Source organism: Alosa pseudoharengus, unplaced genomic scaffold, assembly GCF_046254945.1.
Source record: "Alosa pseudoharengus isolate Yale_2024_CS ecotype anadromous, Long Island Sound unplaced genomic scaffold, YU_APseudo_1.1 YU_APseudo_1.1_scf_17, whole genome shotgun sequence".
Lineage (NCBI taxonomy): Eukaryota > Metazoa > Chordata > Actinopteri > Clupeiformes > Clupeidae > Alosa > Alosa pseudoharengus.
The window spans coordinates 12,574,500-12,592,166 of record NW_027468640.1 but is presented as its reverse complement, the minus strand read 5'-3'; the positions used below and the strand labels follow the sequence as shown (position 1 = coordinate 12,592,166).

Genomic DNA, 17,667 nt, shown 5'->3' with positions numbered 1-17,667 from the left:
CAATCTTCTGCATAGCTTGCTATTACCGTCACTTCATGAACTGAATTGTCATTCGAGCTAGCTAGTGGTTTGATTGTTTAGAGGGTATTACAGAAGTCGACCTTCTGTTTCAGTAGCTTGTTTTCATTGCTTGCGAATTATTGGGAACCAAGCTAACTAGCCACAGCAGTTTCAATTGCTAACATTAGCTAGCTATCACTATATTTGCTGGTTTAGCCTCTTTTTTTGCTGTGTAGAGACCGACTGCATTTTTGACGGCGGCAGCAAATTAACTGCAAGCCAACTATCTTTTTTGTTAACATTTGGGTTTTGACGAATGTCTACTTTTCATGTGTCAAAATTAACATCTGCATTTTTTCGGGGACATAGCTATGACCATTTGTAACCGACCCAGTGTGTTTTCTCTTATCAGTCGTAGGACTTGTTCTCGGTTCGAACGCTGCAGCTAACAGAAGCTAGACCGTAGTAATTTTATAACCTAGCTAGCTAGTATAACGTTACTCAGTTAATGTTAATTAGTCTATTTGCTGAAGCTACCTGACAAGCTTTTCCCATTCAGTTTGCGTCATACTGTCAAATAGGTTGAAGTCGCTTGTTAGCCGAATAAGCTACCCAGTTGCCTCAATTGTCGAGCTTCAGGATCGGCTCTATATTACATTCACGTTAACTTACATTTTTGTAATGAGTTGGTTGATAAATATTGTGTTTGACTGCTAAATTAACGTTAGCTAGGTAAACACAATTGGATTCGTTTTCTGACATCCATCGTTGAGCAGATCTGTTTCACGCATTGAATGCTCTTGGTAAAACGTTAGCTTAGTCTATCTGCTATCTTGCGTATTTCGTCAGTGTGCCGGTGTTGGTTGGCAAATTCCACCTGCCCTTGTCTTTGCAATCGTTTGCAGCAAAGACGTCGTTGGTTTTTCCAGCTAATTACTGTAAGTTGACTCAACTTTAGTTTATAAAAATGTCCGGACAGTCAATAACGGACCGGATTGCGGCGGCTCAACATAGCATGACTGGATCAGCTATTAGTAAAGCTGTCTGCAAGGCCACGACGCACGAAATCAGCGGACCTAAGAAGAAACACCTGGACTGTGAGTATTTCATCATTGGTAATATTAACGTTCATCTGTTACCCGCAGTTTAATGTGCCCTTCATATTGCCCATGATGGTGTAACAGAGAGCAAGCCAAGAATTGATATGAATGGCACACCCTGTGCCGCCTGCACATCAGTCATTTATTTATACACGGTTAGAGTGTTTGCCTCACGTAGCTGTGTGATACCTGTTAGGAAGCCACCGATGTATGTATTCATCACTAGAGATGCTTCATCTTCAATCGCCAGTGTTCAGTTTGTAATGTCAGGATTAGGCAGGCGAACACTACCCCTTTACACGACACCATCACACAAGTAGAATGGCTGAGGATCTTAACAGCGTTTACAATGAAACATTTCACCAGAGTTGTAAATGTACCGGACTGACATAAGTAATGGCCCAAGGTACGCGCTGGAAATGCGCCTAGTAGTACGCACAGAGGTGTCACATGGACGCCTTATGTCACCACCACGCCAGTCCCTTGTCATCCTGTGATGAGAGTAAACGAGTGTCACTGTGGGAACGATGAAGGTCAACCCATTGCTTCTCAGCTCAGCGGTTAGGCACGTAGCAATTGCTCAGATGCTTAGACAATACAGGATGTAAGGTTTCACCCAACCCAGGGCGGTTTTTCAGTGGTGAAATAAAGATCATGATGTCCCAGGCATTCAGAGGTGTGTGTGTGTGTGTGAGAGAGAGATGTATGTGTGCTTGTATGATGGTTAGTCTGAATGCGAGTCATTACAGGACCATATCCTATTCAGCTTTCCTAAATGACTAAATGTATAATTTGTGTTAAAAGTAGAGACTGTCAGTGACTGCTTTTATTGGCTCTTTTTAAGAGCTAGTCTAGTAAGTAAACATTTCCCCTAGCGCAAGGTGTCTCACATGAAGAATGTCAAGATGGAATGCAAGTGGTGCTATTTGTAAGTGGAAACACAGGCAAATAATTGCTGTAATCGAGTGGGTGCAGTTAATATGATCACTGAAAGCAAGCAATGCTTTTTCAACCGTCCGCACCCTTCTCACATGAAGAACCAGGCTAGCTATTTTTTCTTTCCAGATTACGTGGCGACAGTACATCAACACTATGTTTTAGCATTATCTACCAGTGAAAACTACACTACAATCGAATGCGAGAAATTTTCATAAAGGGTCTCACCAATGGCCACATTATGGGCACTCAATTGTCCCCCAAAATTTGACCCAGGTGTCTATGTACAGTTTTGTGATGATCTACCCATTAATCTTTGTTAGATACCAAATGAAATTACATTAATCATGCAGATGAGCACTTGACAACCTCCTTTGAAGTTCTGAAAGTAGCAGACGCAGAGAAGCATTGCAGCAATCAGTTTTCATTTCTGGTATTGGCCCTGTTTAACCAAGGTAGCAACTGTATCCAAGGTGCTCAGAACCTAGCTGTGGACCTGTTAACCCATCAGGGCACACGCTTACTTAGGCCTACATTGACTTGGATTTTTAAACATCATAGGCCCTGTTGATTTATTGACTCCTGATAGGAAACAATGCAGAATAGTGCATGCAAATTTAGCATTGCTACTCACAACTGCTTGGAATATCTAAAACATTGTCTACCACAGTACAAAGTGTGGAATGCATTCTTTTGCTCTTACCAGAGAGAAAACAGGTTCAAGCTGGACTGTCTTATTTGGTCAATGTTAACTACAAAGTGACACAAATTAAGAGGTGGGAGGAAGAATGTAGACATATTGTAGCAGATGGATGCCTCCTTAATTCACGTATCACAAGGTATGAAGTGATAAAACGAACAAATAACACTTTTCTCAAGATATAATTCGCCAGGATTGTATTTTATCCAAGTCTTAATGCCTTTGCCTGCCATAACCAACCTATATTTTGGGACACTGATCCCGTGTCCATATTGCTTTTGTGCATATCTGAATTCCAGCTTTGCTGTTGGACTGTGCCACCAATCCATATTTATGCATCATCTATAGGTGAGCTTTTTACCCTTCCTGACCATCCACAAAAGAGTGCCAGGTTTAGATGCCCCACCAGTAAGAGATGACCGTCAAGACCAAAGTTGGGCGACATGAGAAAATAGGTTAACATTCCGTATTTCTTTGTCACTTTTGTCACAGTGGCACAGTGAGCGTCATCAGAACAGTTTGGGGTTTTGCTTTTGTCTTTGGAGCAGCAGTATAAGTATACGTATACGTATATACTCTTTTGATCCCGTGAGGGAAATTTGGTCTCTGCATTTATCCCAATCCGTGAATTAGTAAAACACACTCAGCACTAGGGTTGGGCACCGAAACACGGTTCTAATATGGCACCGGTGCCGACGCAAACGGTAGTAACTGCATCGAATAACAACGTGGATTTCGGTGCTTAAATAGCGTTTTTTTTAATATATATAACGTTACGAGGCATCACTGCATGTCATGCGCCATCTTTAACGTCTTGCTCTGATAGCAACACATCCAGATACAGTTAGCTAACATATGATAAACACTAAACCAGAGGGGTGCACCACATAGGCGAGTGGACAGTGTTTGACAGCTTGCGTGAGCCCAAGTAGCTTACTTTAAAGCGATATCGCGAGCTCCTGTCAAAATCTAGCAGTGGGCCTAACTACACACAAGCAAAAGGCTATGAAACAACATCAACAGTAGGCTAGCCTATACGTTACACAATATCCTTGCTAATGCGCTAACTGACATTTATTTGAAATGTTATCAGCGAAGTTGTAAGGAGAAAACTTTATTTCACGGTGTGTTAAACAACATAATAGCATGATATTAATCTTTCATGTGCATGAGGCCCATATAGCATCACAATGAATATGAAGATCATGTTAAAAGTTAGCTGGCAAAAACATAAATATGTAGGTTAAATACCCAGATGTCACTGAGCTGTCAAAGAGGCTACAAAACCATCTCCGTAGGCTACGTTATCGTTAATTAAACTCAGCTGACTGGTGTTAGTTAGCGCATAGCCATAGTTGCTGTTAAAATGCATACTAGGCTAGCGCTGGGAATCTAAACACTTCAACACCGGCATGTAGCCTAACATGTTCAAAACTACTGCGTGTTATGGGTTAAGACATACAATTTCTTGATGCATTTGGGAACACACTGAATTAACTGGAAAGTAGAGTCCCTGTTAGATTAGCTTGCTTGCAAATGCCGTTGTCCATGACCTGGCAGTTTTATGGCAAGCGGTTTTAACATACCTTATGGCAAACCGCCTACACTGGGTAAACTTGAAAGCAGAGCTTACCATTGTGTGTGCATGCATAGCAAGCTGTTTTAACATTTAAATGTATTATTCGTAGGAGCAATGAGATATTGATAGTAAATTGAATATAACAGTTCAATTTCATGTTAAAATTTGTCTTTTCAATAAAAAAAAAGCAATTCATGCTTTAGACCATTTTAATTTAAAACATTTTTAAAAAAAAAGTACCGTTTCGGCACCGGCACCTTTTTAAAAGTATCAATTTAGCACCGGTATCAGATAAAACCCAAACGATACCCAACCCTACTCAGCACACAGTGAAGTGAAGCACACACTAATCCCGGCGCAGTGAGCTGCCTGCAGTGAGCAGTGAGGGGTTGGGTGCCTTGCTCAAGGGTACTTCAGCCGTGCCTACTGGTCGGGGTTCGAACCGGCAACCCTCCGGTTACAAGTCCGAAGTGCTAACCAGTAGGCCACGGCTGCCCACGGCAGCAGCTACAGGCTGAGATCTGAGGTCAGTTTATGAAACGAGTGACGTGTGGTGGTGAGGTCTTTCCCCTGCTTGAAAGAGATGAGAGATGAGCTCTGGCCACCTATCAGGCTAGACAAGACTGCCCATTCCTCTTTGGCCAAGCTGTGCTAATGTTTGCAAAAGGATTTACATGGCCGCCTGGCTCCGCTTGCCATTTATTCTATACTTCCCGCTATTCCTTTGCTTTGATTGGTAGAGCTGATGGTTTCTTGGGCCCCCACAGCTCAGTGCACAGTGCCCCCCCGCCCCCTATCATCATCATCCTCCTCCACCACCACCATCCTTTCCCACATCAGGTAGCAAGAATTACTCTCTGCTCTGTCTGTTTTAGTTCTTGTCAAGCTGTCCCTGCTTGTCAAAACTGAAAATCTCAAGTACATTTTTAATAGCCCTCAGCTGCTCCTGATTAATTTGCAAGAACAGGCTGTGCTGAAGTTGTGTTTAAAATCCTTGTTAGCTTATATTACAAGAAGCTATATATATATATATATATATTAGGGGTGTAACGGTTCATGTATTCGTATTGAACCGAAACGGTACGGGCGTCACGGTTCGGTGCATGAATTTACACGGAGAATACACGGTATAAAAATACATAAAACTCGTGTGCGGATTAATTAATGTCATGCGCAATTACTGTTAAGTAGCGAGAGTTACGGGAGTTCTTTAGCGACGCTAACGCTAATCTGTAGCCTCGCCTTAGCTCTGAAGCTCTGATTGGCGCCTATGTTTTTTTTTTGTCAGGTTGTCGGTCGAGTCCGTCAGTCATTAGCAGCACCAAGGTTAGACCTACAAGAGTTAGAGGATCCGCTGGTCTCTTTAAGATCGCAAGTTTGAGAACTTCAGTTACAGTAACGTTAGTACAGGCGAAAGAGTGGTGGATAAGATGAAATTGTGTGTCGGCGTTGTTCAGCATTGGGTATGTGAGTGGAAAAAATGCTACACATATTCGAAGCCATCACCCAGATGATGTAGGCTACCAATCACTGAAACGAGGGGAAAGAAACTTCCCGTGCGCTTCAGCAGCCTTTGGATACACATACAAATAGGGCCAAAACCTATGGCTTAAATTAAATGATTTCGTAATGACAGAAAGCTATGTAAATCGCGTGGTAATTACCTTTATGTTGGGGTAACTTGTAACTTCTCACATGAGGAGCTGGTAGTGTAAGTGCAGACAGTAAAATAAAGTGACAACGCTAACCAGGCTAATAAACAAACCATGCTACGGTGAGTTAACGTCAAAGGGCAAAGTCACGTGACTTCTAGTTGTAGTCTGTTTATGAAATGAAAGGAGCAATTTCGTTTTTTAAAAAAAGGCAAAATAGTGTGATATTTTCACAGTTAGTAGGCTAGATTATTACTTTACACACAATGAAAAATATTGAGGCAAATTGTAGACCCTTCCATATACAACTAAACACAGATGTTGAAGGTCTTGCTTAAGTGGATTTTTAAAAATCATTTTCTATGTAATTTGCACTTTCAGAAATAAGAGATGCTGTAGGCCTATTTTCAGTTTTATAGCTGATTGTCTTATTTTGTTTACAAGTTACAGATTGAGTCTGGGCACTTATTGTACTGTTTAGCCTACATCTTACACACTTCAGGCTGTTGCAGATAGCTTAGGGAAGAGACTGTATGACACTAGGTGGTACAGCCTGAGACATGTACAAAAAAAAATGCTTTCTGCATTTTTGTTTTGCTTTTCCCTCCATTGTACCGAACTCGTACCGAACCGTGATGTCCGAACCGAGGTATGAACCGAACCGTGACTTCTGTGTACCGTTACACCCCTAATATATATATATATATATATATATATATATATATATATATATATATATATTATATGGTGTTGCTTTGCAATGCATAACACACAAGATCTCCTGCATACCCCCATACTGTTTGGCTGCTATTATGAATTTTTCTTGAATTTCCCCTTGAGGATCAATAAAGTATCTATCTATTATCAGTGTTTCCCCTACAATGTATTTCAATTCAAGCGCCACTGCAAAAAAAGTTGCCTGATTAAAAAAAAAAAATTGACGCAAGTGAACTTCAGGAACAGCTGCCGTTCGTTCAAGTTTCATGTCAACAAATAATAGTAGGCTAACATTGAAGGCGCAGTCAGGAATTCCACAGGAGATCACGCTTGTTTGTGTTTATGTTTAAGTTTATTAGCAGACGCAATTTTATGTTAACCAAGGAACCAAATTAAACACGCCAGCGAGATAGCTCGCCCGTACCTTCAGTAGCCTATTCCCAGATAAATCCACGCATTGTTTCGTTTTTGTTTGTGATACAGGCAATGCTTTCAAGCCCTGTGTTGCTAACATACCTAGGCTGTGAAACTAAGGTCTAGCTAGCCTATTGGTGGGTTTAACCCATTTACTCCTAAAATGCCTGCTAAAAACGCCTATAGAATCCTATGGCATTCTAGACTAAATAACCTTATTTCCTGAGAGTTTTCTGAAAACATACTAAAAATTGTCAACGTCTACCAAAATGTAATATCTAAGCCTCTGTAGCACCTAGAAACATGAAATAAAAAGCATGCTGCGCTACGCAGCATCCAGCGGGAGGGTCAATGTTGCGCTATGCAGCATCCAGCGGGAGGGTCAATGTTGCGTCATGCAGCATCCAGCGCAAATGGGTTAATTGAATTTGAGTAATAGGATACGCAAGCATTTACATCTGAGATAGTTTGTAATTCCTGTAGAGCTCACCAAAATTATAGATATGATACAAGACACTTATCTGCTATAATCCAAGATAGATTTTCTTTGAATTTTTGACCATTTATTTTACCAAATGACATGGGAAACATAATTCATTTCATCCACATATTCTTATGCACCATGCACAACAATGCTACTAAGTTAGCGTAAAACCGTGAGAATCAAGCCTGCGTCACGGGCCGTCACGGCATTAAAGTGACAGGCACTCAATTCGACTTGCACAGCACCAATACAATGTAATGGCATGAAAGAGAAGTCTATATAGTTTATGCAGTGCTGTGCAAAAGTTAAGACACCCATGCTGAAATTGACTAAAGGGAGGAATAAAAAAACATATTTTGCCTTTTGTATTAATGCCTTAATTTTAAAAAAGAATAGGACATCATTTTTTTTTTCGATCAACAGCACCGCTGCTGGAAAAAATTCTAGGGGAAACACTGATTATTCTATCTATCTATCTATCTATCTATCTTATGCTCAAGGTTACCTTCTCACCCCCCCTGTCCTTTAGTCTGGTGAAAAGACACCCTGCAAGGCCTCTGTAGTGGTTGCAGTCTTACTGATGTGCAGCATGTTATATGGACCTAGCAGGGAGGTGAGATGGAAAGAAGGACATTTCAGTCAGTATGTTTACATGCACATTTTTGCCCAGCTACGGTTAACCTATGGCTCGGCTAGGTGATTGGACTGGACTACTGCATTTACATGCTGCTGGATGGGAATCGAAGGGGAGGGGAATTATTGACCGAAGTGTGTATGTTTTATTCTGCTACGCTAGATGGCAGGATCATCTAAATACTCCCCTCCCTGTTCTTCAACACCCAAACAGTCCATATTAGCATATTAGCTTGATTAGCTTGCTCACTAGCGAACTTTGCATCATCAGTGTAACTGGTTAAATAGTTGACATTAGGCCTATTTGTTGAAAATGTTCATATGGACATTCTGGTGGATGTTAATTCATTTATGTATTAAAGCAACACCAAAGAGTTTTTTGTACCTTAAGATAATGTTTCCAAAAACGTTGCAGTGGTTCATCAACTTGTAACATGGTGAACGGCATTCGCTTTGCGGCCCTCTTATCGGCTATAACCGCACAATGTAAGTTTGCCACATCGGGTAGCGGGTCTGTAGTTCGATGGAATGAGACATAAGAAACTACAAATTTGACTTGCATCTGATGTCGCAATACATCATACTTTCATAAATCGTGCAACATATTCTACCTTGTCTGTGGACATCATTATCGCATCGCATGCATGAGTACCACAGTCCAATTTGAGTCCGATAGAGCCTATACATGCTTGAGTAACTCGAGCTCGAACACAGAATTTATCTGTGTTAGTCAGGCTTAAAGAGCTTTAATTTCCTCCAATTTCCGCCAGACTAACATAATAATAACATGTTTACATGCATTTAAAAACTTTGGTTTGGGTCAAGCTAGATTGAATAAATGAATGTTATCTTTATTTATTCTCGGAGGTTCATTGAGGGTAGTCCTCATTTTCAGTGAAGCCGAGATTACACAGTAACAATGAAATAACAAGAGATATAGTATAATAATTGTGGAAAATAATTCATTAATAATTAGTTACAGTTACATAATTACATAATAATTAGTTTTTTCGAATGGCATGTAAATATACTGAGTGTAATGCAACACAGCCTCCTCCACAGAGTTCAGTCTGAATTCAGTGTCCTTGGCTACGTACTACATAGAATAAATGGAGCTGCCTTGACCTACAGCTCTTCACCACAGTAAGTGTGTGGGCCTGTCTTATAACGTGCTGTGCAAATGTCAACCTACATAACACCAAATGTTCTTTCACTCTATTTGTTATCAAACATGTTTTGAGATGGAACTGGCAGTGTGCATGCAACCCCAGTGACTAAAAAGCAAGGACTGCGCTGGGCTTACATTATCACACAAGGGAACAAATTCCCCAGATATTTTGCATTATTGTCATACTGTTTTTTCCATTTATCTCTGCCACTGGGGACTCCTATCCAACGATTTTAGATTAGAGATGGTGTAGCTTAAGCAATCTTGCGTTTTTGTTGTTAATTGTGTTCTATCAGTAGTTGTTATGTCACGATGATAATGTCACGATTGCAGTTGTTGCAACCAAAGCAATCCTGCTTTTGTTATTATTGTGTTTGTTATATTTCCATGACTGTTGGTTGTATATTGCTTTTTCTCACAGTGGTTTCAGACCATTATAGCAGTTGCATTGGAGCTGGTGAATATTGGGCAAGCTCACAACAATTGAGCAAGCCAAGACATGCCAGGAATCAGTGAGGAATTGACCTTGAAAATTAAGTAAATCAATAACATTCACTAACCAGCCAATTCTATTTTAGCTTGCATTCTTTTGTATAACATGGTTGAATATTGAAATTGGGTGTTGACTTTAAAGCCTGTAACCTTGAACATTTTGTTTTTTCAATGATGTGATACAGAAAGAAACATGACATTTTCGTATCACTTCCCTAGTTAATCACTTGCATCACCCCTGATGGCCACAACCTGTTACAAATGTGAGCTGGAAGGCAAAACCCGCAGTGTTAGTTCCCTCTCTGAGCAGCCAAGTATTGTGATGTCACAGAAGGTTGCCATGACGGATTTACGAGTGCATTGTGACTTCTTGTAATGAACCCATTAATGGGGGGTGACAAAGCAAAGGTTCAACCTGCCAGAGCAGCAGGGGCCCTTAGGTCTGAGTATCATCATGGCTGCTCTGTATTTGTGGGCAGCTACCCAACCATGCTACTGTTTTGTGTGTTTGTTTGGGGACTTAATCTGGAAAGTCAACATCATTTCTGCTTTGGTATACTGCCTAGTTCCTCAGGCGTTCCTCTCGTTTGATGTCACATTTCTTTTTTTTTTTTTTTTCTTAACATGTAAACCCATGAGGGACAAACAGAGGCTTAGAAGCACTGTGCGAGCTGAGTAGCAGATTTGTGGGAGCTGCCATTTACTATTCTGTGCCATCACAAGCTAACTGAGCTACCAGTTTCTCCTCACACTGGGGAGCTGTGAGCATTTGACCTCAACAGACTATTGCACCTTCTAAGCAAACAAGCATGCATTGATTCTCAGGCTTTCATTACTGGAGAAGGCTGGTTGTTCTCTTGCCTCTTATTTTTTTAGTAATGTGATGAACAGTTAGTTAGAGATGTATGTCTTTTAATCTTTTGCTTGTGAACCTGATGTACTGGAATGTAATCATGTTCTGTTTTGCCTCGTCACCGACTGTGTTTGATAAAACGGCTCAACTCTGAGCAAACAAACAGATGTCGGTGGGTCTGCTTTCACTCTGTGTGGATCTACAGCCAGCGGTCTCCGTTAGGCATCGCATCGGTGGTGGAACAGTCAGTTCTCTCTCGCACTTACTCACGTGTTCAAAATACTGGTGTATTTTTAGACATACTGTACTGTACAGAGCCTTTGGCTGATTCTGCCGGCTTGTTTCGTACCTCTTAAGTGCCTCTCCCCTGTTTTCTCCTCTCCGAGGACCCCCATGCTTAGGCAGAGCTGAGCTGAGCTGAGTTTGAATCAGATTCAGAAAACCTCAGTATGCCATGCAAGCAAAGACAGGAGGAGTGGGGAGTAGGCCTAATCACATTGGGAATTGTCATCTTGACTTTCTGGTCTGCATTCTTCTTCTTCTTCTTCTTCTTCTTCTCCTCCTTCTTCTTCGTTCTCCTCTAACCAGAGATTTGCTGTTGGCCACAAATTAGGGTGGTAATTGGCGATCTGTCCTCAGTCTCTGGCTGGAGAGATGGTGTGGGAATTTTTTTGCGCCCCGACTGTGGGATTCCTCACAGCCATGTTGGGTGAGCTAACCCTTCAGGAATTCAAGTCTGCTGTAGCAGCAGAGCAAGCAAAAGAAAGAGGAATATGCCGTGGGTGAGTGAGGGAGGGAAGGAGTGAGTGAGGAAGGGAGGGAGGGAGGGAAGGAGCAAAAAGCATCCTAGTCATCATAATTCCCATCAAAAAGGGCAACCAGACAATAGATGCAATTGTGGAAGTTTGTACATTATAAAGCACTGACCTCCTAGAAGATTTAATGCGACGACAGGGAAGGAAATGTCATCCAGTCTCTTTATCACTTCATTATGCTCCATTCATTCAAAATGTAATTAATGCATTCCAAGTTAATCACACTTGTGAATGACACCAGTGCACTGAAGGATTTTATGTAGCCTATTTTAAAGGAGGCTAAGGGCGCGATCAGGCAGGACGCTGTTGCTGTGAGAGGCCTCTGTTGTTTTGCTCCCTCTGATCACACCCTGAAATGCACTGTTTAATGGATTGCATCCTTTTTTTGCTAAAATAAACTTTCACTTTGACTTGCGCAGGTAGTGAAATGGATATTGTTGAGCAAATTTGACTAGCCTTAATTAATGCAATGACCAGAGTTTTGTTTATGTATTAAACAAATTTAGAGCTTATGTATTACTTTACTCTTCTTTTCTTACAGTGAAGGCAACCCTATATTCAAGCAAAGCATGCATTTTTTAGTTGATGAGTGAGCCATTGGCATATTTGCTAACAGATTTATGAAGATCATGATTTTGTTTACTTATATAAATAAAATGTACACATACCACTATAATCCCTGGTTTTATAAAACCTTGATTCATAGCAGTCTACAATCTCGCTGACAGACTTGAGTCATGTTGTAGGCCTTGGTCAACTGTGTGACACAACTGCCTTTTTTCATTGGAAATTAAGGTTTAAGATAAAACTTTAATTTAAGATAAAACTTGGCCTTCCTATGTATCTCCATTGTAACAGAATAAGCTTATCATTGTCAAGGGTTTGTGTAGGGTGGTCCTCTTTTTCCGATTTAGTTGGGTTGAAATCTGCTTTTTAGCCGCCTGTTTACATCTAACAGAAGTGTTATCAGTTTGTTGATGATCGGTTATCAGTTTGTTTTTGAAAATTAGTTCCTAAGTATTATCTAACAATTTGACAGCTTTTAACTTTATAATTTCCATGGACATTCCCATAATTTTTTCTTAAATAAAATACGTCAAAAGGACAAAGCTAGTTGTTCCACAGAAGTTGGGTTCCTTTTTTCTCATCCATTTCAAACATGTCTGACATCCAGAAATGGCATCCAAAGCGTGTCTTTGAAACGCCCTGTCTGGGGGTGATTGGGAGGGAGGGAGTGGGGTGTGCTCCACAAGGCCACCGGTTTCAGCAACATTTCCATTAGAAGTCCATTTGAAGTCCCAAGGGACCGTCGCCCGAGTCGCCTTGACTGACCTGTGACTGACGAGGGTGGCTGGTGGCTGCAACCTTCGCCGTTGACAGCTCTTGGCCTTTGTCTACATGCAGTTTAACTCATTAAAGCCTCCCCATCTTATCGGCGATCACCAGCGGGGGGTGAGAAGGGCATTTGGCATTTGCCACACACCAGAGTCGGCTCTGGACAGCAATCTGCTAATCTGGCGTCTGTCTCCTGCTCACGGACCCCATTTTAGAGGACGTGTGTGTGTGTGTGTGTGTCTGTGTCTGTGTCTGTGTCTGTGTCTGTGTCTGTGTGTGTGTGTGTGTGTGTGTGTGTCTTAGTCTTATGATCTCGCTCTACCTCGGCGGTGAGCCTGGAGTGTCTGCTGTGGTTAATCCTCGCTGTGGTTGATCTGGCTCTGGTACAGATGGCATTGATCTCGTGGCCGGTGATTAGTAATTAAGCGCTAGTGGTTAATTAGCCTCTTTCTCTCGTGTGTGTGTGTTTTTTTTCTCTTTTGGGTGGGGTGTTATAGCTCCGGTGTAGTTGCGGCAGTTGTGAACGGAGGCCAACAGCTGGACCAGATGCTGAGTTCATTCAGCCGGCCACCTGTCCCCTAATGCATGCTGTCTCTCTCTCACACACTCCCCCTTATTTTCTCTATCTTTGCCTCCCTTCTTCCTCCTTCCGTCTCTTTCTCTCTCTCTCTCCCTCCCTCTCTCCCTCTCTCTCTTCCCCCTCTTTCTTTCTTTCCCTTGCTCTCTCTTTCGTTTTTGAACATTCTAACATAAGATTCCGTTCCGCAACAATTGAAGGTTCTAAAATTCTATGTTGAATTCAATGAACCCAGATATTCTTTAGAATGTTCATTTCCCGACATTCCCGTCACACCGGTGTGACGGTACTCCTTTAAGGGTTAACGTTACCTTGCTGCTCCATCCCCCCCTGACTTTACCTCCATCGTTTTGTCCCTCCCTACCCTCGCTCTGTGACGCCCTCGTTGACCACTGGCTCTCTGCCAGGTTCGCCTCGATGTTACGCATCACTTTGGCAACGCATTAGTGCTTGTGCCCTTGAATTGGTCATGGTTCTTTTCAGAGAACGCTACCCCGGTGACGGAGAAATCAGGATCCCGCCGAGTTGACACAGAAAGAAAGACGCAGCTTCCTGCACGCCTTTACAAATCGTTCTCTGTAAATATATATATATATATTTTTTGTATTTCTCCATTTTCTCGATTTCCCATGGTTCTCTCTGACTAATCTGCCAGGCCCCCGTAGGTGAAGCCCACCAATCTTTTCATCTCTACCTGCGGGCGGATCAGGATTTGCCACCCCCTTCGGCCGTCAAATGACACGCCTGCCTGACCTTTTGGATGATTAGCTGTGTACTTGACTGCTCACGCCGTCGATAACACCCACCCACCCCCACTCCCTCTGTCCTTTCTATATCCATCAACTATGACCAGTATTTCACTGGCTCACCCACCCATCCCCTATGAACAGGACCCTCCCCAACCTGCCTCCAAATGGTCTCCTGGAGCAAGCCAGCCCTTTCGCCTGCAAGTACAGATGGAGGGGGAACTTGATCTGCCCAGAGGGATATTGTGATATTTTGTGAAGCTGATGATTGGGATTATCCTGATATGTGATCACTGATGGCACCAAATGCCAAGGATTATTAGTCAATTATTAATGTTCGTTGCATCCATTAATGTGGCAACGGACGGTGAGACATTACACCAGTCATGGTGAGGCCTAATCTGAATTCCACAGGGCCTGTCGATGCCTGTAACAGACCAGCATATCTTAGGCCCGTCTCTATTTGTTGTGTCAGGGTCTCTGTGGTACCGGCAGACCCTTGAAAGCGCAGCATCAGGCCAGAACAATGATCCTCTGTCACTTCGTGCTGACTGGATGCCATTGAAGGACAGGGGAGAAAGTGGCTGACCTAACATCTCATCTCATTGTGTGGCCTAGCTGTTGACTTGACTTGGGTGATGACTTCACCCCTGCCCCTCTCTCTTACCCCGTATCTCTCTCTATCTCTCTCTCTCTCCCTCCCTCCCTCCCCCACCTCTCTCACATACTCCGTCTCTCCCACTTTCTCTGTCTTTGTATTGCCTCTCTCTCTTTCCGCTCCCTTCTCTGGCCTTTTTCACTGTCTTTCTATCTGCCAGCCTGTCTCCCTCTACCCCTCCCCCCCTCCCCTCTCTTTCAGCTCCGTCTGTCTGTCTGTCTGTCAGTCTCCCTGCCTCCCTGCCAGCCGCGGGCCGTCTCTGTTGTGCTTCTTGTCACTGGTGCTTATTACACGCGCTGCTGAGCACACCTTGCTATGGATAACCCAGTGACCGGTGGGCAATGACTGACTGAGTGACTCGTGCGTGCGGGTGTGCGTGTGGGTGGGTGGGTGTGTGTGTGTGTGTGTGCGCGTGATGCGCGCTGCAGCAGCAGCAACAGCCAGGGCCACACAGGCAATCCACGGCCGGCCTTGGCTGCTGCTCGCTGGCCGCCTCTCTGCCTGTTGTGCCTGGAGGAGATGCATAATTCAGGGGTGCAAAAAAAAAAATGAATAAATGAGTGAGAAGGGGGAAGAAGAAGAAGCTCTTGATGATGGGTTCATAGCAGGACTGCAAAGGAGTTAGTCTGTGTCCAGAGGGTGGATGGTAGTGTAGTGGTTAAGGAGCTGGGCTAGCGTGCAGTAGCCTGAAAGTTGTCGGTTCAATTCCCGGCTTCCACCGTTGTGCCCTTGAGCAAGGCACTTAACCCCAAGTTGCTCTGGGGGCAATATGATCCCTTGTAATATAGCTGACATATGCAAGTCACGTTGGTCAAGAAGTGTCTGCTAAATGTAATGTAGTAGTAATAATAATAATAATAATAATAATAATAATAATAATAATAATAATAATGTTCAGAAGGTTGTGGTCTCCCTGAAAGAGAGGGGAGGGATGGAGGAGAAGAGGTTGGATGGAGTGAGAAACAGACTGAGGTGGAGATGTGCATCCCTACTCGCCCTCCTCAGCACCATTTTGTGACGTAGAAATTATAATTTCTTTCTCTCTTGCATCTCGGTTTCTCCATTTCTCACTGTCCATTTAATGAACCACTGTCTTCCTCCTCAACCCTATCTTTTTCTCCCTTCCTCCCCCTCCCTCTCTCTCTCTCTCTCTCTCTCTCTCCTCTCTCTCCCTGTCCACTCTAGCTTCCCATCTCTTTTGCAGTTGAAGACTGTGTCTGGTGTGTGATCAATAACTTACAAATGCGTTTCACTTCAACTGATTAAGTCAGCACATATCTCCATATTAGAGCCAATTGCTCATGTACTGCCACTGTAGATCGGGTACCGACAGCCTCTTTCCCTCTCTCACCTTCATTTACCTCCACACGGTCTTCCTCCTCAACCCTATCTTTCTCTCTCTCTCGCTCTCTCTCTCTCTCTCTCTCCCTCCTCTCTCTCTCATCCTCATTTACTTCTTCTCGTGCCCCTTTCTTCTCACAAGATCCCTGTGGGTACAATCAGATCCCAGACTCTTCTCCCGGCGTGTGTGTGTGTGTGAAAAATGAATTTCTGAAGGACGCCCCTGCGGCAAGCACGCGTGCCTCAAGTTCTTAAACCGCCGCCACTCCAATCAATGGCGTGTGATATTTCCAATAGATTAGGTGGACTCCCATGTAGGCATCATTTCCCCGTGGGCACATCCTCTCATGTAGGCCTGTCTCATGACTATCAATGAGAAGCTGTTGCTTAGACCTACTTCAGCGCGCCCTGCTGCATTCATGCATGCATTGCTCCAATGTACATCTGTAGTGTATTTTTCCACTAACGATGACAGTGATGAACTGCACACCATGCGGCCTACAGGCTCCCAGGCTTTGTATTTTTAGCTGCTAACGATATATATTCCTGTGAAACCTTGCAATACATTGAGGTGCCCCCATCCGTTGCTGTTTGTCCACATATGGGGATGTAGCAACAGACTTTGTAAGGATGTTGAGGGGCAATTCCACGGAAAATGGACTTTTTGTCACATCCATAATGCCAGTGAAATGACTTGGCATTTGTATGATGTGAATGATAACATTCATTTTTTGTGCATTTTTTGTCATTTACATTCTTCAGCCAAAAATAGCAAATTCTCAAATTTCATGTAGTCATTCACATCATACCATCACATTTTATTGGCGTTATGGATGTTACAAAAAATGTAATTTTCCATGGAATTGCCCTGAGGCTTGAGAAAGTTAGTGTAGGCATCTGAGGATAGCAACTGTGATCGTAACATGGATGGGCCGTCGTGTTATACGTGGGTAGTAGGGTAATACGTGGTGTGGTAAGTGTTTCTGTGTGTGTGTGAAGAAGTAGGGTTGTACCATCATTTTGTTTTCAAAACCTAAATTCGACTTGCTCTTCAACATGAGCTGAGGAGCAATGGCGGTCCCTGGCAACCAATTAAACAAACAGAGGAATAAATAAATCAACAAAAAGAGAGGCTTTCTGGGCCCATCTCTTCGCAATGAGATTTGAAGAGTATTCAATCACAAAAATTTAGAGCATCCCAAATGTCCTCTGAATATTTGAAACTTTTTTTTCCTTTTCAAGTGGATCGGCTGCTTCTAAGTCTGTCAGCCCTGTGTTGCAATTTCTCATCTGCGCACGAAATCTGAAACCCCTGAGATGGAAGCGATGAAGTATTCCGCCCAGTAATTGAATACTGCAATTTAAAAAAAAGAGTACTGGGAAGAGAATCAATAGACTTCATATGAAGCAGAAAAAGAATTGCATATTGATATTTGTGTGGATTATTTCAGCCTGCTGAGGTGTATA

General features: G+C 42.8%; 1 protein-coding gene across 11 annotated transcripts in view; it reads left to right on the top strand.

The window, feature by feature from the left end:
- Positions 1-449: 449 nt before the first annotated feature.
- LOC143127264 (phosphatidylinositol-binding clathrin assembly protein) overlaps positions 450-17,667 on the top strand; it is a 94,083-nt gene continuing 76,865 nt past the window's right edge. For all 11 annotated transcript variants that reach the window (XM_076288649.1, XM_076288642.1, XM_076288641.1 and 8 more), the window contains exon 1: positions 450-1,097. In XM_076288649.1, coding sequence (XP_076144764.1) covers positions 968-1,097 — 130 coding nt within the window. In that variant the 5' untranslated portion in view covers positions 450-967. The remainder of the gene's footprint in view (positions 1,098-17,667) is intronic.